General features: G+C 41.6%; 1 protein-coding gene across 2 annotated transcripts in view; it reads right to left on the bottom strand.

Annotated features, from left to right (window-relative positions):
- Nucleotides 1-25,677, bottom strand: part of BMPR1B (bone morphogenetic protein receptor type 1B) — a 358,401-nt gene that overhangs the window by 24,713 nt on the left and 308,011 nt on the right. For both annotated transcript variants that reach the window (XM_065596087.1, XM_024099901.3), the window contains one exon: nt 7,185-7,344. In XM_065596087.1, coding sequence (XP_065452159.1) covers nt 7,185-7,344 — 160 coding nt within the window. The remainder of the gene's footprint in view (nt 1-7,184; nt 7,345-25,677) is intronic.

Here is a 25,677-nt window from a genome sequence, read left to right on the forward strand (position 1 = left end):
AGACTTCTGAAAGCATGCTCCATACCTTGTCCCTCTCAGATTTTGGAAGGCACGTTCTTAAATCTTGGGTCGAGTGCTGTAGCTATCTTTAGAAATCTCACATTGGTACCTCTTTGCGTTTTGTCAAATCTGCAGTGAAAGTGTTCTTAAAACAAACAATGTCCTGGGTCATCATCCGAGACGGCTATAACATGAAATATATTGCAGAATGCGGGTAAAACAGAGCTGGGGGCATACAATTCTCCCCCAAGGAGTTCAGTCACAAATTTAATTAACACATTATTTTTTTAACGAGCGTCATCAGCATGGAAGCATGTCCTCTGGAATGGTGGCCGAAGCATGAAGAGGCATACGAATGTTTAGCATGTCTGGCACATAAATGCCTTGCAATGCCGGCAACAAAAGTGCCATGAAAATGCCTGTTCTCACTTTCAGGACACATTGTAAATAATAAGCAGGCAGCATTATATCCTGTAAATGTAAACAAACTTGTTTGTCTTCGCGATTGGCTGAATAAGAAGTAGGACTGAGTGGACTTGTAGGCTCTAAAGTTTTACACTGTTTTCTTTTTGAGTGCAGTTATGTAACAAAAAAAATCTACATTTGTAAGTTGCACTTTCTCGATAAAGCGATTGCACTACAGTACTTGTATGAGGTGAATTGAAAAATACTATTTCTTTTATCATTTTTAGAGTGCAAATATTTGTAATCAAAAATAATAATATAAAGTGAGCACTGTGCACTTTGTATTCTGTGTTGTAATTGAAATAAATATATTTGAAAATGTAGAAAAACACCCAAAATATTTAATGATTTTCACTTGGTATTCTATTGCTTAACTGTGCAATTAAAACTGCTATTAATCTTGATTTATTTTTTGAGTTAATCGCGTGAGTTAACTGTGATTAATCGACAGCCCTACTTCTGACAAAAGACAAAGGACCTTAATTTGGTATTTCAGCCTACTGCTGAAGTCCTCTCCCCATACATTTGAAATTAGAGATACTCACAGCTCCATAGTTTGATAACAAAATGAGAATAAAATTGCTCGCATGTCCCATGCAAATATCCCCTCAGCTAGTTCTGGCAAAGCAATTTTATTCTCTATTACAATTGATAAACCAAAGCTTTAAAACACAGCTGTGTAGAAACACAATCAAAACAGACCATTAGGTAATGTTTGAGAAACCAGGTGGAACTTGCTTTGCATGGCAGTCGGACAAAAGCTATGGGACAGACTTTTTAAAATGGCAGGCACAGGTTTATGCATAGAAAATTGTATATATGACCATGCACCTAATCAGTGAATGTGATTACTCTGATTGCATTGTGTACATGCCCAGTTAAGTCCAATTTTTTTTTAAGTATGCAACTACCCTATGGGTATGCATGATTGCAGTAACTGTGCATGCATTTTGCACGTGCAAATGCATCATTTCAATTTTTAAAATGAGGCTGACTTTGTCTTGAAACTAAGCAGCTCTGAAATTCTGTTTTGAAAACTTATTTTGGACCCCCACAGCAGAAAGAGGGTTAAAGTTTCAACAGGTTGTGAGTTAACAATCTTTACAAGTATAGACATATGAAGTTCTTACAAATACTTTCACCTCTTCCTGAGAAAGGTCCCTGTTAATCAATCAGTCTTCCAAACACCTGTGTGCTCAGCCACTGTCTCCCTCAGTTAGATTGACACTATTTGCATACCTTTTGTGATAATGTAAGGTAACAAGGATACACAATACCCATAGCCTTGAAAATCTATCGGACTCTAGGGAATTCATGCTGAAGCCCAAAGACAAACATGAAACTAAGCACCCTATTCTGTTTCTGAAATCTAGGTGCAAAACAATCATTTTCAAGACCAAATTACTAGTTAACTACATAACATAAAGGTGACCCTTGAAAATTTGCCAATTGCCTTAGATAACTAAGTCATTATTTGCAGTTGGATAACCCCACGGTTTAGAGTAATAAAGGTATTACCTACAGTAAGTATAGGCAAGTAGGAGGGGAATACTGTAGATAATGAACTAACCCTAGCTATTTATTTGAGTTGTCAAGTGTTTAAAAGGGCCATCATTGTTGCTATAAATGACAGTAATCATTTTTTTAATGTTAAAATCATGCTAGCTTTAAGAGAAAATAATTAAGCGTGTTCTTAACTTATCTATAGCTGAACATATGCTATATAAAATTGCCCATTGTTCACAGTACTATGGAATTGATGGATTTGATAGACACTAGCTTTTGGAATGTTGACTTGAAAAGGAAGTAATGCCTATATCATGTAGTCCCTGCAAAAAGTATAAGAAATACAATCCTGGAGGGGTTTCTAAGTGGACATAAGATGTCCTCATTTTTATACAAACATCCAGATGGATAACAGTACAGCTGGTTGGCAGTCAGTTGGGTCATACCACCCCAAATAAATACCTGTCAAAGTGGACCAAAATTTTTTGGCAGAGAAGCAGGTTGCTTTTTTCAGAAGGAAATTCAATACTGTAGCTCACTGCAGTTGCTATAGGGCAGTGCTCTATATCTGAGTCTTAATTTGAATACACCTGGAAATGCTTTCTCACTTAACTTTCAGAAAAGCTGTTCCTTGACCCGTGAAAGGTCCCCTGCCTTTGGTAGTGTTCCAACAAGATGGGTCTCAAGTCTGAAATTTTGCAGGACTCTGGCCAGCTGGTCTAATGAAATTTCACTTGCATTGTTGGGTTAGGGGTGACCTAGAATACACTGCTCCAACTCTGGGCACAATGAAATCTCATAACTTATGAGATCTGAAGGCAGCCAACAACCTAACAGACTGATAGGGTTGCTGAGAGACTGAGATGGATTTCATAAAAGATAGGAAGCCCTTTTGGTGATTAGGGGAGACAGAGTGGAGATAATTAACTGAACTACTGTAAGAAGATTTTACCAGAATCAGTTCACCTATACATCACACAAATACAGTGGCATCTCCTTCATTTGAACTCTGATAAGGAGAAACATCATTTATAGAGAAGCAGAATGAAAGTTCCTGATTGTTTTAAGGCATTGCAATGTGCAAGCAGCAATTCATATTACAGTGAAGGGTGAAAATTAAAGGTTCTATGGTGTGAGGGTCCCAAAGTAAGAGGGTGAAAATTAAAGGTTCTATGGTGTGAGGGTCCCAAAGTAAAAGGAGTCCCAGTTTAGCAGGGTAGGCTCGGCCAAATCTCTTGAGAACTGGTTACAACACAGTCAGTTGACTGGTGACCTAGCAATCTCTCTCAGCTCTATCTCCTTCACCTGAGTATCCCTCCATCCAGATCTGAAGAAGAGCTCTGTGTAGCTTAAAAAGCATCTCTCTTTCACCAACAGAAGTTGGTCCAATAGGAGATATTACCTCACCCAGCTCGTCTCTCTAATATCGCTCACTCACTCCTTCCCAACTTCAGAGGCTGGGCACCCTTCTCAATACAGAGGTCCCTTTGTATCTCTCTTCCTTAATTCTGAATTATGTACGGAAGACTTTAGAAAGAAAAAATATTAAAAAGTAACTGGACTCTGCCAATATAAGGAAAATCAGTGTCACCTGGAGCTCAGACATAGATTCTACAATGATGGGAGGTGTACAAATATTAAATCGGCATCCTTGAAAAGAGTCCTTTTATTTTATATTTGGAAAGAGGTCCCTTTGAATTATATGTTTACTTTATTGCTGATAAATCATAGAGTATCTTTAAAAAGAAATATAGTATAAGAAATATGGTACAAACTTCCATTTTCCAGGTACTGGCTTAGCAATTTTTTCTTTTATGCCACTGCTCAGTGGGAAATTAACAGGGAGTACAGTGTTCAGATGACATATGAAAGGGCAACTGGTGGGGGAAAATGAAAGCATTTTAGGGGTAGAAGGGTTGTGCTGGGCTGGAGGGAGAATAAGGTTTTGTGAGGTAAATTCCAGTTTAAACTAAACACCTGACACCCTAATTAAAACTGGAAATAAAGCTCCAGAGAGGTGTGACTCCAATAAGGACGATTTTGCGACTGGATGTTTAACAATGTGAGAATCATGTTAACAGAACATAAATTTAACATTAATTTCCCCTCTCATTTAGGCTGAAATGACATCATATTCTGGCATTTTACTTTTTTTTTAACTGTTTGTAAGTGGTTAGCTTTAGGTACACATAGCTGAAAACAGCTACCGGTTATGATTTACTAAAGGGATATGTTTTAAAAGTGTGACATGGAAGGATTCTGAATAAACCCTGATGTTTGTGAGTGGGATTTGTGCTCCTGGCTCCGGAGCACTATGTTAAAAATACATCCAAGGGCTGGTCTACACTGAAAACTTCCATCAGCATACCTGTGTCTCCCAGAGGTGTGAAAATATCACACCCCGAGAGACGTAGCTATGATGACCTAACCCCTGGTGGAGGCAGTGCAAGGTCAACAGAAGGAACGATTCTTCCATCGACTGAGCAACCGCCTCTCAGAGACGAGGTAAATTAACTACGGGGACAGGAGAACCCCATAGTGAGGGCCTAGACGGCAGTGCTGCAACTGTAGCGCTTTAGATGTAGATATCGTCTACACTAGAAAATTAGGCCGGTTTAACTATGTTTCTCGGGGGTGTAATAAATTCACACCCCTGAGCAGCGTTGTTAAGCTGACCTAGGGTTACCATATTTTGTGCCTCCTAATGGAGGACACTCCGGGGGGCCCCGGCCCCGCCCCCAGCCCCCGCCCCCGCCCCAACTCCGCCCCCTCCCAAAGTCTCCGCCCCCTCCCCTGCTTCCTGCGAACATTTAATTCGCGGGAAGCCTGAAGCAGGTAAGGGGGGGTGTGGGGGGGGGAGGAGGCGCGGCCCAGGCTGGCCCCCCGGCGGCTCCAGCCTGGGTCGGCTCGGGCCCTGGGGTGCCGGCCCCGGCCGACCACCCCCGGCGGCCCGGCGCACCCCCCAGCTCCCAGCCCCGCGGGCCTGGCGCCCGGCTCCCCGACCCCGGCCCGGCTCTCCGACCCCGGCCCGGCTCCCAGCCCCGCGGGCCCGGCCCGGCTCCCAGCCCCGCGGGCCCGGCCCGGCTCCCCGACCCGCGGGCCCGGACCGGCTCCCAGCCCCGCGGGCCCGGCTCCCCGACCCGCGGGCCCGGACCAGCTCCCAGCCCCGCGGGTCCGGCTCCCCGACCCGCGGGCCCGGACCAGCTCCCAGCCCCGCGGGTCCGGCTCCCAGCCCCGCGGGCCCGGACCGGCTCCCCGACCCGCGGGCCCGGCTCCCCGGCTCCCGGCCCCCGGGGCCCAGACTGGTAGGGTGACCAGACAGCAAGTGTGAAAAATTGGGACGGGGGGTGGGGGGTAATAGGAGCCTATATAAGAAAGAGACCCAAAAATCGGGACTGTCCCTATAAAATCAGGACATCTGGTCACCCTACAGACTGGCCCGGCACTGCGACCCTGGCCCCCGGCCCGGCACCGCGCGCCCGGCCCGGCTCCCGGCCCGGCACCATGCCCCCGGCCCCGCGACCCCGGCCCCGCACAAAGAGGCCCCGGCCGAGCCTCCCGATTTTCCCGGACATGCCTGGCTTTTGGGGATTTCCCCCCGGACGGGGATTTGAGCCCCCAAAAGCCGGACATGTCCGGGAAAATCCGGACATATGGTAACCCTAGCTGACCTAAGTCCCCATGTAGACAGCACTAAATCGATGGAAGAATTCTTCTGTTGATCTAGCTGTTGCTTCTTAGGGAAATGGGTTACCTATAGTGACAGGAGAACCCCTTCCATTGAGATAGGTAGTGCCTACTCTGAAATGCGACAGCAGCATATCTGCTGCCACTGTAGTGTTTTAAGTATAGACGAACCCTCAGAAACTTCACATTACACTGCTAACGAGTGTGAGCTTGGTGGCAGGTTCTGTTTCTAGCGCATGGGGATGCTCACGCCAGCCAATTGAATGTTTCCAAAGTGGACACCTTTGTGTTTTCTTATTTTCTAATCAGCTGCAACTTTTTAGCTACTGCTTTACAAGTCCTCTGCTGTGAAAGCTGGCATGTGTAAGAACAGTGGCTCTCCTTAGACATGAACAGAAAATGGCTCATTCACACAGCAGAGAACCTGCAAACTCGTAGCCAAGTGTGGAGTTTTAAACCTTAAAACAAAATACCATGCAATAGAGGTTAAATGCTGCTTCATCGAGACAGAGCGCTAAGACTTGGAGGAGGAGCTGAAAGGGGACAGAAAAATACTATCCAAGGCTCTTATCAAAGCTTTGGCACTTTTAAATTTGACAAGTCTTGAAACTGCAGGCTGTGCAGAATAGTGTTGAACTGAGAAGCAACTGTTTTTAAAACACCCCCTCCAAATCTCTATCAACAGCTTGAACAACCTTGGAGATTCCTCCCATCCTGTTCTTTTATAACACTTTGCCTTGAAACGTAGTCCAGTAGTATTAAAATATCAGACTCCCTGTAACCTCCTCAGATCGAACTGCATACCCAGCTGGAATGTCCAGTCACAGTAATATACCTATGTCCCAGTTCTATAGTTATTGCATACCCAATACTCCACTAGACTTCGATGAGAGCATAAAAACTGTAGGAACTTAACATTAAATAGCAAAATCTTCAGTATTCCACATTCCTTACAGAAGCAGAACTGAGTTCCACATATACAGGGAAAAGAGAATAACAGAGTTGAAATTCACCACACCAATCTGAGAGCAGCATTTTCCCCTCATGTCGCTACAAGAAAGGCTAATCACATATACATCTCAGGCTAGATTGTGCCATTATTTAGCCACTAACCCTCCAAAGAGGCAATGCATTACACTACTCCAGGAGAAGCACAATTTCTTTAACGCTGGTCCTTATGCACAGGGGAAGAGCAATTTGCTCCATCCATACTAAGCTATGGCTTGTACTTTTTGATAACTTTTTGTTCAAATATGTTTCATATGCAAATTATTAAGATAAGTATTGGCCTAAATTTTCAAACTTGAATGCATCAAGTTAAGCTCCTAAAATCTATATTTAGGCACCTACATAAAAATGGTCTGATTTATAGAGCGCCCACCACTCCCATTTAATTTTACATTGATTGTATTAAAGGTGCCTAAACAGATTGAGATGCCTAACTTGAGGCACCCAAGTTTTAAAATGTTGATTATTGTACATAATCTTCCCCCCAAAATATCTGAAATACTAGTTGTCCCATCAACCTGCAGGTGCTGTCGACTGAGTCCTCTGGACAGTGGTGATTGCAGTGACACTGCAGTGGCTTCTGAGGAGGAGCAGGTGCCGTACTCTCACCATCTTCCTTTCTGTTCTCCAAGTTCAACTGTCCAGAACTCCGCAAATATGGTTTGTCTAGACCATTGGCTACAAAAGAAAGAAGAAATGTAAGTTTCCAGGTGGGGTGTGTGTGTGAAAGACTCTGAACAAGTCTTAATTTTTTTTTTCTTATTCGCAACAATTTTAGACAGTTCTTGGTTTTGTATTGGAGATTAAAGTGCAGTTTTAAGATGACTCTAAAAATGTAATTGTGGGGTTTTATGTTTATTGTGCCTCAATGATTCCATAGCAAATTTGCTAATTGTATAAATTTTCTAACTGCCATCCATACAACCTCAAGTGGGGGCTGAGAATCAAACCGTTCCCCCCGCCTCCTCCCCCCGCTTTGGTGCATCATTACCGGTACCAGATTCTGTAAGACAAATTCCATACGTGGTTACACCACTACCTTCAGTGGAATTGCACAGTTGTAACAGAGGGCAAGGTTTGGTCCCATAATTTTAGTAATAGTTTATTGATGGTGAGTGGATGGAATAGAATCCAGCTCCCTCTCCCAAATTTATGTTGCCTCTTCAATTAAAAAAAGCAACTGCTAAAAACAACTTATTTTTGTCACCAAAAGCAAGGAAATATTACTTTAAATCTACATAGTGTAGTCTATTAAGTAAGAAAATGCCAGTTTTTATATAGTAACTATAGAGTAGGAATGCACTTTAGGATGAACAATTCCAAACCTTACAGAGATTATTAATCCCTTCTCAAACCAGCAAGCATGAGGTGATTTAGGGCTCTGTCTTTTTGGAAGTGGGGGGGTTCAAAGGATTTTCTCTTTTTCGGTACTACTCACGCAGCACTTAAAACTAACATATACTTAGAATTTCAGTCTCAAGGACAAAAAAATTAGCTCGGCATTAAAACCAGCATTGGTAGTTTCTTACTTTTAATTTTCTCCCTCCTCCCCCACCTGTAATCTCTTTCAAATGTCATCTGGAGCCAACTCTCTCAACCTGTGGAGCTTAGACAGCATCTGGATAAACCCCCCACATTCTTGTCTTACTTTTTTATTTACAATCTTAAAAAACCATTTGCATACTTTTGATTCCAGGTCTGTTTCTCCAGATCCAACCAAACACTTTTTCTCATGCCTCCAGCAGGTCTGCAGGGAACGAGCATAGTTTCCTCTGCAGTGACTATTCCTTACCACTTTGGGTAGCCCTGATGCAACTGAGGACAGGACAGGGAGACTAGCTTTCCTCCTCTGCTCCCTCCACTGTTGTGGAGTTGCTGGGCAGAAAAAAACTGAGGAGGAAGCAGAGGAGGGGTGGCAGAAAGCAGCTGCCTCCGCACTTTAATGGCGAGGAGGTGATAGGGATAGAATGGGATGGCAGAGGCTGGAGGGGTAAAAGGCTAAAGGGACAGGAACCATAGGGCTATCCTCCTCAACCTTTCCCCCCGTTAGGCCCGGTCTCCTCCTGGGACTCACAGGGCGCTTTCAGGTTTCAGACTGGATCAATCTCTCTGCACCTGGATAAACTCTGCACACAGAGCTTATCTTTCCCATCTGAACGAAACCTGTCCAGATAACAGCTCCGATGGCTGTACAAGCTTTAGTGTCCTCCTCATTCATTAATGGGTGATATAAATGAACATAATCTTCAGCAAACTGGGAAAAAGGGTTCTGAGCTCATAAGCTTTGATAAAAGTGTGACCTGATGGTGAAATGCCTGAGAACCACTGATCTAGAGAGAAAACTTAGATTTGGGGAGACGATAGCCCTCCCATTCCAATTTCACCTCAACAGACTATGGCAGAAAATATCAAACTGTCCCCATCGTGAAAAACATTTGAATACAACCACCAATGTAATGCATGTGAAATATAAACAAAAGCCCACAGAACGTACATTAAAAGGCACATGGAATATACATTAATGGCCTGATCTTGGAAGGTGCTCAATAGTCTCACATCCCACTGAACCCCATGAGAGCTTTGAGTACTCAGCACTGCTGAAAGTCAAACCGAAAACTCATTGTGAAGTATCCATAACATAAAACATTTGCATTTGGTGCACAATACACCTGGCTTCCCCAGAGTCCCGTAGCTGCTTTTTTTTTTAAATCTTAGCAAAATCAGAAATTAAAACCAATTTACACAAGGAATTCACTGCATCTGATGTGTTTTCTACTTTCCCGTAGCTATGATTAATATTAAGTATTTTCTTTTTTAAATAAATTATATTTGCATTATGATCTGCTTCTATTTCTCTAAAAGTGTCATTTGTATTTATCATATTTTAAATCCAGCCTATATGCAACAAATTAACATCAATAAATGTTCCCTTTGTGGGTCACTGGAACACAGATTTTTAAACTAAGTCCTCTTTCAACAAGCAGTCACAAAGCAGGTTTTCTGACTATATTACATTGTTATTTGTGGATAAGAACTGAACTTTTATAATGTTCCGGTCAAATATTTTCAGACATCTGGCTCATGGGGCAAGAAATCTAAATAAAAATATTAATAGTAATACCGAGTGAAAACACTAGGCTCTGATTTAATCATGACATTTTCTGGATGTATCTACTAGCCAGCCAGAGCTTTTCTATGGCAAAAATTACAAAATGGTAATATTCTAAGTCTAACATAAATAATGGGTCTGGAACAATTAAATATCATAGTATGGTCTCTGAACCTACCAAATTTAGACAAGTAAATGCCTTCTTCACTATAAATGCCACCTGATGTCTTTCCTTTTCTCACAAATATCAGAAGACAATCCACTGGGCAGAGACTGATGTACAGACAGCAATACAATGTGACATCAGTCAATTTTGATCCAGAACAACTACTCTCAGTGAATCCAGCAACTACCTAATGAATTAATTTAGGCCTCAAGAAATATAACACAAGACTTCTAACTTTTCTAAATCCTGCACTTGCCCATTCACTTACTAAATTATTTTTCAATTTCATTGTTATAAAATGTCTATTTTTATTAAAATACGAAAAATCACATAATACCTATACTGCATGCACTGTAGAATGATTACATTTGAACAGACCAAAATTAAAGCACTGAAATGATTGTTTTATGGGAAAGGGAAATTGTTAACTGCTAACTCACTGTACTTTACAGTCAGTCATCAGATAAAAGAATTCCCACCCTTTTTTTTGTGTGTGGCAAATAATCAGCTATGACAAAGCAGCTCCTAAAGGAAGCTGTAATAAAGTATGCCTCAACACAGCCTGATATACTGCATAAAAAAGTAAAAAGGTAACAGTAAAACCACAGTATTGCTGATGAGATGTTATTGGTGATGATCATATACTGAAGAAGAAAAACAGAATGACGAACAGGCTTCCATCATCCTATACTCACTGTTGCCAAAAAACTGAAAAAAGGTCAGGTTAAGTACCGCACATTTTTATTAAAAAACTGAGTAAATTAAATTTGGTATGAAGAAAAATAATCCTCCCTTTCAATAATATGATGCAATATTATGAAGACCAAAGTTAAGGTTGTAATGCATTTTACTTGACAATTAATTTAATTTGGTATACATCTGATGGAATATTGATATGTTGGAATGTCATTGGAAATGTAATATGTTTGGGATTATGTTGTATGACATTTTGTTTTCTAGGCTTATTTGGCTGTGCTGTTCACAAGTTCTTGCAGTGCTTACTCAGGCAAAATTCCTACTGAAGTCATCAATTTTGGATTTCTCTCTCTTTGCACAGATCAAATTTTATCAAAAAAGTCATGACACAAATATTGTAGTAGCTGTGTTGGTCCCAGGATATGAGACAGACAAGGGGGGGTGAGGTAATATATTTTATTGGCCCAGCTTCTGTTGGTGGAAGGGACAAGCTTTCGAGCTGCACAGAACTCTTTCTCAAATCTGGATAAGGTAACCAGAGTGTCAGAGCTAAATACAAGGTGGGACAGATTGTTAGTCATAAGATATTTACACATGTTGTAGGAAGTCACTTAAGATGAAGTGGCATTTAACACCTCTTCAGTCATAGGACAAAGGAGGGTTAGTAGGCAACAAGGTATGTTACAAATTGTTGTCATGAGGCAGAAAACCAGCATCTCTGTGAAGTCAATGGCTTTTAAGGTACAGCAGAATTACGAATTTAAATTCCCAGACTCGTCTTTTGAAGGTGCTGTGCAGGTTCCTCTGAGGATGAGGACTGAAAGGTCAGATATGGAATGATTGCTTTATGAAGTGTTTGCCCATGGGTGATTAGGTGTTTCTGTGAGTTCATCTACAGGTACCAAGGTCCCCAATAATGCTAGTCACAGAAGCTGAGTAATGGATGAGGCTGCCCCTATAGCATGGGGTACCACTGGTCCCAAGAGGGGTATGTTGTCTTATAAAAATGGGAGAGAACCCAATAGACTCTGGATCCTCTATCTGGGCAAACTTCCTGCCTTGGCAGAGGTAGTGATACTCTCTCACTAATGTCAGATCCATCCAAGGAGCAAAAAGTTGGTTTCAATTCCAGGGCCAGTGCCATTGGTACCATGAATCTTGAGATACCATGGCTAGTGGAAGATACTGGAAAGTAACTCTCTCTTTCACATCCTCCCTGGACTGGGGGTGTTATGATCTCTCTTGTGAGGACTGGATCCAAGAGGATGGCAGACTCCAGATCTGGGAGGAGGAGGATATCCTCAGTGGCAATGTATTTCTACTCAGCCATGGTGAGGTGCAGAGGTTCTGTTCTTTTATAGCAGTGGAGTTGGCTTGGTTAGAGTTCTCTATCTTGATGATTCCTTATTGCACTGCGCCAATGCCACTAATGTAGGAGGCACTTGCTGCTTTTCTTTTGTCGGTACCGTGGATGGTCCCATTTGTGCAGATGGTGTTGGTCTTGGAGCACTTTTGCTTTTTGGAGCTGGAAGATTGGTACCGTGCCCCTTGTGTGCTCATGAACCTCCTATTCCAGGGTGCAGAGTCTCACCTGACTTTGATGGTGTCAGGGAAGAGGTCTTCTTCTTGGAGGTGGATCAGGAGGGGGATTTTTCTTATCTCTTATGAAAATGTTTTCTACCCTCTCAATGTTCCCGTTTGGAGGACTCTTCAGCTCTACTCCTATCATCCCCAGAATCAAAAGTCACCGTGCTTGGAAGCATGCTTCTCAATGCCTTTGTCCATTGCATAGGAGTGTCTGCCCAACCAACTCAGAATGGGGCACCATCCACAAGAAATCTTTGGAGGCTATAGTCACGGGCTTGGTGAGTTCTGTTAGCAAAGGATCAACCATTGTTGCACTTAGAACAGATGTTAGTTTCTCTGAGGGAATAGAGCCACTTTAGGTAGTTGTTGCTGACCGGGAAGGACAGGGTACAGGAGAGAGAGTTTCTGAATCCCAGGAACTTGGGCACACTAGTCACACTGTATTGGGTGAGGTAACGGACCCTCAAGCCCCAAACTTATCCTGACTAGCTAAATACTAAGAAACTATCTAAAACTATCTACAAAGTAGAAAAAAAGGGACTATTCACAATGATTTACAGTAACTCCTTGCTTAATGTTGTAGTTATGTTCCTGAAAAATGCGACTTTAAGTGAAACGATGTTAAGCGAATCCAATTTCCCCATAAGAATTAATGCAAAATGGAGGGGTTAGGTTCCAGGGAAATTTTTTTCACCAGACAAAAAACGACATATTATATAGATATATACACAGTATACATTTTAAGCAATTTAATACTGTTCACAGCTATGATGATTGTGAAGCTTGGTTGAGGTGGTGAAGTTAGAGGGTGGAAGAGGGAGGGATATTTCCCAGGAAATGCCTTGCTGCTAAATGATGAACTAGCACTCGGCTGAGCCCTCAAGGGTTAACACATTGTTGTTAATGTAGTCTCTCACACAAGGCAGCATGAACACGAGGGAGGGGAGACAGCATAGCAGACAGCGACAGACACACACCTTGTGTGTGTGGGGGAGAGAGAGAGATGCACACTGCCCCTTTAAGTAAGCTGACCCACTCTTAAGTGCATTGTCTTTTTAAGTGGATCAGGAAGTTGAGACAGCAGCTGCTGCCCCAAGCTCTCTATGTCTCTCTCTGTCGGTGTCCCCTCCCTGCTCTATATGGAGAAGGGGTAAGCGAGGGGCAGGAACAGGGGGGAGAGGGACACCCTGACATTAGCCCTCCCACTTCCCCCCCCTGCACAGCAAGCAGGAGACTCTGGGAGAAGCTCCAAGGCAGAGGGCAGGAGCAGCACATGGCAGTGCGGGGAGGGACAGCTGAACTGCCGGCAATTTATAGCCTGCAACTGATAGCCTGCTGGGCGGCTGCAGCACAAGGAACTTAGGGGAGCGGGGAGCTGATAGGGGGACTGCCGGGCCACCCTGGTTACAAGCCCCCACCAGCTAGCTGCAATGGGCTGCTCTTCCTGCAAGCAGTGGACAAAGCAGGCAGCTGCCAAACGACGTTAGAAGGGAGCATTGCGCAACTTTAAACGAGCATGTTCCCTAATTGATCAGCAACATAACAACGAAACAACGTTAACCGGGATGACTTTAAGTGAGGAGTTACTATACATGTAAAATGTTGAAGAAGTTAGCAAATGCTGCAGACATGGAAAGCCACCGTCTCAGACCATGGGCACTAGAAATGAACTGGAGATGCAGTTGGCCTGCAACGCCCCTTACGCCCTCAGTTTGGAGGAAAAGTGCACAGGCATAGACCTATGGACACTGCTAGCAAAAGTCTTCCGATCTCAGTAGCATGGAGCGCATGTGAACCACAGTGGAATAGCTCTAGAGACCATCACTTGAAGAAGAAGCTGTAGTTATTTCTATTTTCAAGCTGCAAAACCTGATGCCTTTCCCTATGTGTTGGCAGGTCACATAGCAAATTCTGAATGCCACCATCTCCAGATTAAATAAATATCACTGCAAGCAGAGTCCTGAAAACTGTTCTGAACACCAGCAAGCGAAGAAAATATAGACAAGAAACAATGCAACCCGATGCTCTTGCTACTAAACTATGCTTTGATATTTGATCTTAAGGAAACATCAAAGATTGCAACGAGCACATCACAGCATTTTACCGATTATCATTTCAGATGATGATATACCAATTGGCAAATGCGTTAAGACAATGACATTTGAGAGTAAAAATAATACAGGACCTTGAACCTCTGCTCTTATTACATACAACTGATAAATCATCATAGCTCCTTTTCCCTATTCCAATTAAAAAGTGATCCAGGACTATCTCACTAGTATCCAGGAGAAAATACTAACTATAAAATCAAAATATCAACTGGATTTTTTCCCGAAAAAGCAGAGACTATATCTGCATATTAAAATATAATTATGACATGTATGTGCCAAACTTACAAAACACTGCACCGACAAGTGCCACTGCCCTTCCAACTAATTTTGTTTTAGCTGTTCATGGCTAGAACTAAAATACAGTATCAGTTCAGACTGCACCGCAGAGTAACAAGGCCTTTTTGAACCAGATTTATATTTGATACATTTCTTTTTCAGTTCCATGACATGAGTTGTTTCATCTCCCCTCTCCTAAGGACATATTTTCAAATGAATCCCAAGCCAGCTGCAAAATTCATGCATGTAGAATTTAAATACACGCTACCTTAGTTGACACAAATTGTGTCCTCTGTGAGGGCAAGTGATTATACACATACAGTGGTGAGCTGGAGCCAGTTCCCACCGGTTCGCAGGAACAGGCTGTTAAATTTAGAAGCCCTTTTAGAACCGGTTGTTCCAGGACAACCGGTTCTAAAAGGGCTTTTAAATTTAACAAAAGCTCGGGCAGCTGTCCACCCCGTCCCCGGCCCCAGCTCACTTCCCCCTTCCTCCCCTGAACGCTCCGCCCCCGCGGGAAGCCTGAAACAAGCAGCAGGCAGGTAAGCTGGGGAGGGGGGCGCGAGGAAGGCTCCAGGGAGGCGCGGCCCAGTCCGGTTCCAGCCAAGCTGCTCCCTCCGGCCTGGCCCCCTGGCCCGGCCCCCGCTGAGCGCCGCAGCCCGGTCCCGGCGGCTCCGGTGCTGGTCCCGGCCGAGCGGCTCCGGCTTGGGCCCCACAGCGCTGGTCCCGGTTCCGGCCGAGCTGCTCCCTCCGGCCTGGCCCCCTGGCCCTGGCCTGGCCCGGCCCTCGCCGAGCGCCACAGCCCGGTCCCGGCCCTGGCCCGGCTCGGGCCCCACGGCGCTGGTCCCGGTCCCAGTCCCGGTCGAGCGGCTCCGGCCCGGCCCGGCTCGGGCCCCGCAGCACCGGCCCCGGCCCCAGTCCCAGTCCTGGCCGAGCGGCTCCGGCCCAGCCCGGCCCGGGCCCCGCAGCACCATAACTTATACTGACTTAAGCTGTAAGTGTACATAGCGTGAGTTGGGTGGGTGGATCAGTTCATCTGGCCAGAAAACACCAACACAGTTTGATGAGTTTCAGAGTAGCAGCCGTGTTAGTCTGTATCCGCAAAAAGAACAGGAGTAGTTGTGGCACCTTATGCTCAAATAAATTTGTTAGTCTCTAAGGTGCCACAAGTACTCCTGTTGTTTTTACAGTGTGATGAGTTATTTGATGGCAAAGTGATACCCAACGTCCAAAAATCTCATGGACTTCAGTGATGTGCTGAAATTTCCATATGTTGCTGAAGTAGCTGCTCAACCATTGGCAAGAATTTTAACTTCTCCAAGACAAATGCCACCCTGCCAAGTCACCAGGCCAACTAGCAAGTTAGTGTTTTAAGTAATTGAATAACTAGCAGTATAAATTAGTGTACTGTTTACCTGCCAAAAGGGGAGTGAACTGAACTGACTACAGCTCCTGTTGGGCTAACCACACGCATGCTGAACAGAGATGCTGCTTTTTGACATGCAATAAAAGTCTCATTCTCTTACTACCTCCTACTATAACCATCCTCTGAACTGAATATGTGGAAACAGGAAGCAAGGAAAAGAATCTTTAAGTACACCTCTACCCCGATATAACGCTGTCCTCGGGAGCCAAAAAATCTTATCGCGTTATAGGTGAAACCGCGTCATATTGAACTTGCTTTGATCCACCGGAGTGCGCAACCCCGCTCCCCCCGGAGCGCTGCTTTACCGCATTATATCCGAATTCGTGTTATATCGGGTCGCGTTATATTGACGTAGAGGTGTAGTCAGTGAGTGCTGAGGTACAAAACGTATCTCTGGCTGAAAAGATGGGTGAATTCAAGAGCAAGTGTCATTGACTTTCTCCGTTTGACAGGAAGCTACTATACATCATGTTTCAACTCTGGGGAAAGCTGCTCTATTACACACCAAAATTAATTGCACACATGAAACAACTATCATCAATTTTGACCACAGACAGCAGGGGTATAATTTGCTAAAAGTATTCGAGCAGCCTAAAAGCATTTCTGTGTTTGAAAACCATAATGCATCTGTTCAGTTCGGCTATGCTGGAGTGGAAACACATTCACAGCCCTGCATCTTCTGACAATAACATCAAGGAATCAACTGGCCCTTCTGGCAGACTGCCATGGTTTGGGTTCTGGCTTTATTCAGTGGAAGACGCTGTATCAACTGTCTGCTTCCCAGATTTTTTTTTTTAATTAATGCAAGCAAGTTTTTTGAGGTATAGAGTATAGCAGCATTTTCACCCCCTGATATTAAGAAAAAGAAAGCAAGTTACGCAGGGATCAAAAACTTCTAACCAAAAATCAGTCCAGACACAATGAAACTCTACAAATCTTGATAGATGCCTACTTGACTTGTGCAAAAGAAAATCCTAGGACTGCGCAGCAAAAGTCGGGTCTGAATGTTCTATGTTCATGCTGACTCCCCATTCTGCTGTATTTACATGAGTAGATCTTTCACGGATATCAATTCAGTCTCTCACTTCATTAAAAAAAATTAAAATAGCCTGGTCTTTTTCACTTTGGTTTTAATCAATTCCTACTAAGAGTCATACTTTGAAATGTTATGAAATAACACTTGTTATCAGTGTTCTACGCACATCTTGCGTCTTTACACATATTGGAAGAGAGCAGAATATCAAAGTCAAGGAGTGCATAGCCCACTCAGATGAGCCTCACTATTTCATTGATTAAAACACAATCGAAAGCCAGGAGATGTGTGTTCAACTCATCTCTGCCACTGACTCACTGGGTAACTAAGAGCACTCTGTCTCTCAGTTTCCATATCTGGAACATGGGAATAAAGAAGTCTTACTTAATCTTTGTAAGGACTTTGAGGCTTAAAAGCCATTTGTAAGTTTTGAGTAAGTTTCCTATAATTAGTACTACTACTTAAAAAAGATCATAAACACAAGTTATAAGACTCGTCTATTTTCATTATCCAGCCAAACAGAAATACAAAATAAAAACAGCTTACAGGGAGAAAAAATAAATAAAATTGCAAAATTATCTAAAGTTTAAATAATTTATAGTATTATTATGAAACAGGTGAGCTAACTTTTAATATTTATTTTATTTTCCAGACATATCCCCTTCTCCTCACATACATTATAATGATAATGTTCCTTTAAAATAGAAACCATTGTTAAATTCACCAGTTACTATGGCTAAATATAACAATTCCAAACACTATAAAGCATCAACAAAATACAAACTACCACGGCACTAAGACAGCTAATAATTACTATTAATAAATCCTTTCATGTTATAAAGGTTTTTAAATTTACAGAAACAGATGAATGAAAAAGCAAGTTTTTGAGGAACAAAGACAAAAATATTTCATTTTTTTTCTACGTGAGTTGCAGTTATGATGTCTTTTAAAAATCTCTCTCACCTGGACTCTTCTGTACCAGAATGTGAAAGGCATAACTTCCTGTGATTTTTACAATACTCTTTCTTTAAACTGATCTCACTCCTTTTTCATAAATAGTGCTAATGAAAGTGTGGATGGATAACCTTGTTACTGAATGCTTATGAATTTGTAGTGGTCTGACATATATCCTAAGATAATACACCAAAATTCAAAATGAAGGTCATTTGAACTCTCAGAAATACTTCACCACAGAACTAATAGATTTGGATTCTGAAAAGAGTCTGCATTTAAAATATTTAAGATCTTATTGATATAATTCTCGTTAGGAAAGTTCACAGAGGAACTACAGAGAAAGTTGTAAGAATAGATGTATAATAAGTACCAGTCTATCCTTTGCCCCATGGGATAGCTCTGCATCTGCACGCCACTTAAACTAAGCTGCATCCTCTAATCATGTGTTTCCATGTTTGACCTTTTGTCAAAAATCACTGAACTTTTTTCAAAAAGCAGCCAAACTCTGAAAACCTCTTTAGAATTCAGCTGAAACCATTTTTTTCTTTTTTTTTTAAAAGAGCTTTGTAAGAGAAAAAGCTGACCCTTTTACTTACATTCAATTTCCGTACGCTCGTTATATCAATGCCAGATTCCCCCTGGATGAGAGTCATGTGAGGAGGCACAGAGCTGCTAGGGGGTTCCACTAACAAAACACAGCACCGTACGCTGGGCTAATCCTGCACCTGTGATGAGTTATTCAGCAGCTAAAAAATGAAGTCCAGACGATGATTGCCTAATACAGCTCAGCTGTTTTTCTCAGTACTCTCTTTGATTGTAAGCTAGCAAGCAATATTATTCCAGCCAGGCACAAAGCTATACTCAGAATATATAGCATATGACAGTAGAAAGGTGAAAGAAAAAGAAAACCCCGGAATTTAAAAAAAAAAAAAGGTTTCTGACCAATACAGTATTCATTACCATTTCCAGATGGTTCAAAGCTGCCTCTGATGTGTGTGTGTGAAAAGCTATACTATAGTCCCATTCTATCTCTACAGCTCTGTGCAGTGCCTCTTCACACTGGTAAACTACATGTGATACAACATAATTCACTGTTCTCTCTCTCACAGTATTTAACTCCATAGATTTTTCAGTAAAAAGAACAACAATTGCAAGGCTTCAAGCTTTCTTCAACTTCTCTTTTATTTACTTTTTGGATAATATTAAAAATGCAAGTTGAAAACGGAGTATGGTTTATTTAATGGTGTGGCATACAATCTGTGAAATTCCTAGAACGGGAACAACCACAAAAAAGGTCTTCAGGTTGTGAACTAAGACATATAATACATCACAATATAGTTAGCAAATGACAAAGCTACCTGCAGAAAAAAGATGTAGTGCAGAGGAAAATATAGGTCCTTGCTGAAAAGTACAGACTAGTTAAAGCCAAGGAAGAGACACTAGTTTAGGAGAGGGGTTTCCCTGGCTCTGGACCTATAAATCACTGCATATAATTCTCCAACCTGTGATGTACATTAATAGTTTACAAAGCTTTATAAAAAAATTACAGCTTAATATTCTTCACAGTAAGCCCTAGATATCATTTAGTTGGAAAAAATAGTTCTAATCCTAGAGCAACTATGCCTGGAAACAGATTTACATTGAAAGATCATTTATGTACTGCATCTCTTAAATCCGATAAATAGCTTGTATCACTGCAAACTAGTCTATAGCTGTATGGCTGCTTCAAGTAATCAACATTTGTCTTGATGATATTCATCAGAGAACATCTGACATTTCACCCACAGCAAATTGCTTACAGCACTTTGCACTTAATTGTTATACTCCACAAAATGACACTTTGATTTCTGCTCCTCAGTATCTAATCTAATCCCAACCTTGGAGTACAATAATTAAAACAATAAACATCTACACATTCAGAAAATGTACTGCTCCCATCAGTTACCCAGGGGAGCCTTTCCAAAGAAACATTTTAAGCTTATTTCCTTTATGTAATGAACGTTACAGAGTTGCTAGTTTTCCCAAGAGCGAATGCATCACTCTCCACTAAAGCCCATAACCTGGAACCAAAATTTGAGGTTGAAAAACCGTGATATTTCCTCCTCGTTGTCTTTGGCTGACCTGGATCAGGCTTTCTTTTGATGTACTTGGCAACAGCAATGCAGTATTATCAACACTTTCATCCTCAGTCTGATTCTAATACTTGCATAGGTTTAGCCAAAGTCAGTGGTTCTGGCACGACTCTGTTCTTTCCACTGCATTTTGCAAAATGTTTCCTCAAATGGTCTTGCCTTCCCATTCACTTTTTCTTTGCAATTTCTGCATCTAAGGCTCTCTTTAACATCTTCATGAACTTTCTCAACAGAGCCATGAATTAGGTCAAGGGGTCTTCCACCTTTTTTCCTCATGCTGCAATATTTTGCCTTGAGTCACTACTCACTGAGTTCAGCTGCAGACATTGCATTCTAGCCAGCCAGATCAAGAGATAGAGTACTGAACTGGACAATTAGTCTGGCAGTTTACCTCATACTGAAACTGAAACTTCTGAATCTGGGAATTACCCTTCTTTGTCTGCAACACAAAAATGTAATTTTCATTGCTAAACAAAAGAAGGTGAATCCCCAGATTCAGAAGTTTCAGTTGCAGTTTGAGGTAGCCCAGTCAACAGCACACAGCTTTAGTTTGAGGCTCTTTTTTGTCTTATTTTACTTCCTTTAATTAAAATGAAAGGGATCATATTGCTGCACAAATATTATGAAATTGCTAAATATTGTTCAGCAATTTTCATTAGTATATTTTAATCATAATTTTATTTTTTCCCAGTTTCCTGGTTTACACCAGTATTTGCCAGTACCCTGTCCAAAACTAGTTTTTCCCTGGAAATTGTCAATCTGGAAGAAAAGACAAAATCCAGGTGTCTAACAAATCTAGTGTGGAGGGGCCAATCCTTCAAGATGCTGAGCACCGCCTGTGAAGTTCAGAGTGCTCTCAACTCCCATTTACTTGAATCAGAGCTGAGTTTACTCAGCATCTCACCTGATCAGTCCTGCTTTAGTTAGTCATCTATTGATTTCTATAAGGCCCAAGGTTAAGAATTCTTCACAGGCCACATCCAAAACTACAGCAGTGTAATAAATAAAATCAACAGGTAAAAGTGTACAGTGATATTTACTTAGCTCTCCTTAGGTTTCAGCGATCCTCCCTCTACCATCACTTTACTTATTTTGATTTCATAAAAATATGCCCGTCCAATGCTTAGGGCACATGTACACTAACAAAACACCACAACATTTCAGAGTTATTCTCACCAGGGATGACACAACTCTCTCTTATAATAACTGTACTGAACATCAAACCTTTTTCTGAACTGAATCCAAACTTTTTTTTTAAATCTGGGATTGAGTTAGCGAGATCCCCGGAAACTTCAAAACTGGCATTAAACTACCGCACTGCAGTCTCTCATCTCAGATCTTCATGCTTAGTCACTTTCCATCCAAGTCCTTCCCCAGAGTTGCCTCTTTTCTCCTTCCATCCAATTAGCTCCAAACTCCCAGCTTCAAGACTGTCTACTCACCACGTACTCCTACCTCCAGGGCTGGCCTTACCATGAGGCGAACTGAGGCGCCTGCCTCAGGTGCCGGACTGTGGGGGAGCGCCACTAGGACCCAGTGTAGAAAATTGTATCTGCTGCTGGTGCATATGTATTCTCTCTGCTCTAGATGCACAGAGATGATGGAGTGCTGTGCTGGAGGAAGGAGGGCACAAGAGACATAACAGGCAGGCAGGAGAAAAGGTGAGAGGGAATAACACAAAGCAGCAGGGGCTTCAGGGAGAGAGAGGAGGAAGAGCCTCTTATGTACCTCTCTAGCACCCTGGGGAGCCTGGACTGATTAACACCAGGGAGCTTCCTGTTTCCTGCTGCTTCCCTGAACCCACTTGAGGAGAACAGGCAGTCAACTGAAGTAGTAGGAGCCAGTTAGGCCCTTAAGACGCTGATATCTTCCCTCACTCAGGCCCTGAAATGGCTAATAAAACTGCATGAAAATTTGAAAGGTTTGGATCAGTTCCTATTTTATGTGTACAGCATTACAATGCATACATCGTGTAAAAGAACTGAAATGATGCATTACAACAAGTAAATCATCCTTCTCTCTCATTCATATATATATATATATATATATATATATATATATATATATATATTGCACCAGCCATCCTCTCTCCTCCACCCCCCTGCCTACACAGGTTAAAGAAGAACATCTCCTGAATTGTAAGTGGTCTCTCTTAATTATTTTTCTTTATATAGTGCAACATTTTGACACTTTAAAGCACTGCACTTAGTGTTATGTACACAGTCTGCTGTGCTGTATACTTGTTTTCAGTACTCCAGGCAATATTATGTTCTGAATTGATTTGGTTTTGTTTTTTAAATACTAAGAAAAAACATTCAAAATAGAAGTACAGGAGTCCAGACACAAACAAACAAGGTTGATATAAATTTGATTAACATGAAACACCTCTAATATACAGTTTGCTTTGCAGACCACCAACCAAATATCAATTTATTTTAGTCTTCCAAAAAAGGGGAGCGGACAGCTGAGGAGTTTAGCAACTGAATATAGGGACTAATTTCCAGTATCACTGGTTCAGAACCACCCCTGGTCAGCAACAACTGAAAGTTATCACCTGCTGGCGGTTTGATTTGCAGCCAGTGGGTAGATGCCCACCTAACGAAGTCCATCATTGCAACTGCCACTAACTGGCATCCTTGTAGACCATTTCAGTGAGAAGCAAAGAACTGAATGGGCAAGGTGAGAGAACTACCAGGTTTCGGCTCATCAGTGAGGGCTGTGTGGCTTTGTTGCAGCCTGTGTTATATATGTTATGAGTAAGTAAAGGCCTTGTTTCTAGAGGTATCAATGTGACACTTCTCAGAATTACTAAATCGACTCCTCCTCCCCTCCCCCCCCCCCATTGAAAGCTCCTTCACTTGGGATCCGCTTCATCCTATTCCACACAGAAGTCCCTTGACCACACTCTAAAATCAAGCAAAAGGTCTGGACAGGGAAAAATAAAACATCTTATGTTCATTAATATATTAAAATGTCATTAAAGAAAACCTAGCAAAAACACAGCCTCTGCCAGCTGCCTAATTATTCTCTCCAACTCCCAGTACTCAACCTAATGCATCCTTCACGATCTTGGCCAGTGCTGTTCAGAACATTAAAAATATCCCCAATTCCTGTAGAGATTTTATGTTGCAACATCTGCAGTGACAAACAAAACTGAGTCAAGTTTAAAGGCAAATTGATACTATTTACTTGAAACCCTGAAGGAGAGGAAAGTGTGTGAATTCTGTTAAATGGTTTGCTTCGGCTCAGCCTTGTATCCATATTCATAAGCAGAACAGTTCAATGACAGGAGGTTAGAGGTGACTGAGGACAATTTTCTGTTCCCAATTAACACCAAGGCAATGAAAGCCTTGACTACCAGGCGCCATCACATACAAACTATCCTCCCTTTCTACAGGGCCCTTGCTCTCTGTAGAGTTCAGTGTCTCCTGACTGCTCTACAGTGTAAGCAGAGAGATCATTAGTTATGACTAGGAGAATCTAACAGATAATGTTGACTCTTATTTCAGGAACTATTCAGCTATAAACACAGCTCTGAAAGCCATTTATCTACATTTTAGGATAAACAGTAGAAGCTACTCAATTAAATAGATTGCAAGAAATAAGCTACAGATGCCAAAGCAAGGGACACTTAAATTTTGAAGAAGAAAATCTGTGCATTTAATAAATGCAATCTTGTATCACAAAATTATTGACAAGGAAGTGCATTATGCTATTAGATCTTATACCTCTTTGGAATATACGATAAAGAAATCCAAATCAAACTGCAATTATGAAATGGTTAATTCAAAGCTGCACTCAATTGTAACATGTAGAATTCACAAGTGTTCTCTCTTTCGATCCCAGTTCCAAAGTGCAAAATTCTAAAATGGAAATCCTCATAGAAAAGTAAGTTTCTATATGCACATTACTACCATTTGAAAATCTGATGCTATTATAGCACTATGTGAAGGAGATAAATGTTAAAAAAGTCATGCCTGCATTTGCATTTATTATTAAGAGAATTTCTGTCTACAAGCCACAGTGTATAAAATTATTTTCAGGAGTGGGAGTGACAAACAGAAATTTATCAAATGTTGGTTCTTCTGCTGCATCTCTAAGAATCTACATATGTTAATACTCTAAGCAAAAACATCAATGAAGTATATTGACAAATAGAGTGATTTTCAGCAATGCAGCCCGTATACCCCCTCTCACAAAAAGCTGGGGTTAAACACCAGGATACCTAGGCACCTGATGGAGGGGAAAAGCAACAACAACAAAAGATGGGTATTTTCTTTTTGTGTCACAAAAATAAAAAACATGCTTTCTTCACACTTCCAAAAGTCAAGGGATTTTCAAAACAGTTTAGAGGTCAGAAAAGAGAACACACAGGTGTGCGTTATGTCAATAACTGAAAGCAAGCAAGGTTAGGCTGGAATCTGATCCTGCCACTGACACATTCCTGAGGGCATTATAAACGCTCCCCGAAGGAATATTACACTAATGCTGACTAATTTTCACAAACATCACCAATCTCATTAAACTTCCTCTTTATCAGCATTATTCAAAGCTGCTTGGCTGGCAACACTGAATTTGTACCTATGTAAAAAAAAATCCTTTCATGTTCTCTCCAATGTTATTTCTTCTATTCAGTTCCAATAACAATGCACAATGGGTTTAATAAAATATATTCAGTTTCATCATACACTAGTCTTTCAACCATGTCCTAACGACTATGCCACAGAGATTAAGAGAGAGGTTATGTTCCCTTAAATAAATATGCTGTAAGAAGGCCATTCTCCAAACAGCGTTTGATATATTTTAATATGGGTAACTCATCACAGCTATCAGGCAGGCACACTTCCCAAGGGAATAAAAAGAATGATGCTGCTAAATATGGAGGGTGCTTACCTAGTACTGTAATTTTATTTGTGCTGATATTGATCCTGTTTTCTTTCTTTCCCCAAACAAATCTCCCATTTACTTTAGTGGAAAGTACATATGTACATGTGTGTACACACACACAGAAATAATTTTTCGGTTATGTGATTTTCTCTAGAAAAAATTCTGTTAATCTTAACAAAATTCATTTTAATTTAAGCTACCTAAAAATTATGGTACATTTGGCTTGATTTGTGCACAAAAGAATCTCATCTGTGCACCTTTGAAGTGGGAGGAGAAGGTAGCATCCTGCATGCATACATGTGGAGGGCACATGGTTGCCTAATGGTGAAAGCATGGGATGGAGAAATCAAAAGAACCAAGTTCTATTCCAGCCTTGACCACTGCTTGACTGTGGGCAAAATTCTCTGTTCCTCAGTTTCTCCCTCTGTAAATTATGGACAAAAATATTTTTTTTGATGTTCAAATGAAAGGTATTATTCAAAGATTAGTGCAAAAATATTCTTTGCAGAAGCTCTTTCCCCCGCCCACTTTCCTGAAATCATCTTTTAGATAACCAAACCCCAAACACAACACAGAATAATCACACAGAGAAACTAGATACAACGAAAGGAAAGGGCATTTCTGACTTTCACAG

Source organism: Chrysemys picta, chromosome 5, assembly GCF_011386835.1.
Source record: "Chrysemys picta bellii isolate R12L10 chromosome 5, ASM1138683v2, whole genome shotgun sequence".
Lineage (NCBI taxonomy): Eukaryota > Metazoa > Chordata > Testudines > Emydidae > Chrysemys > Chrysemys picta.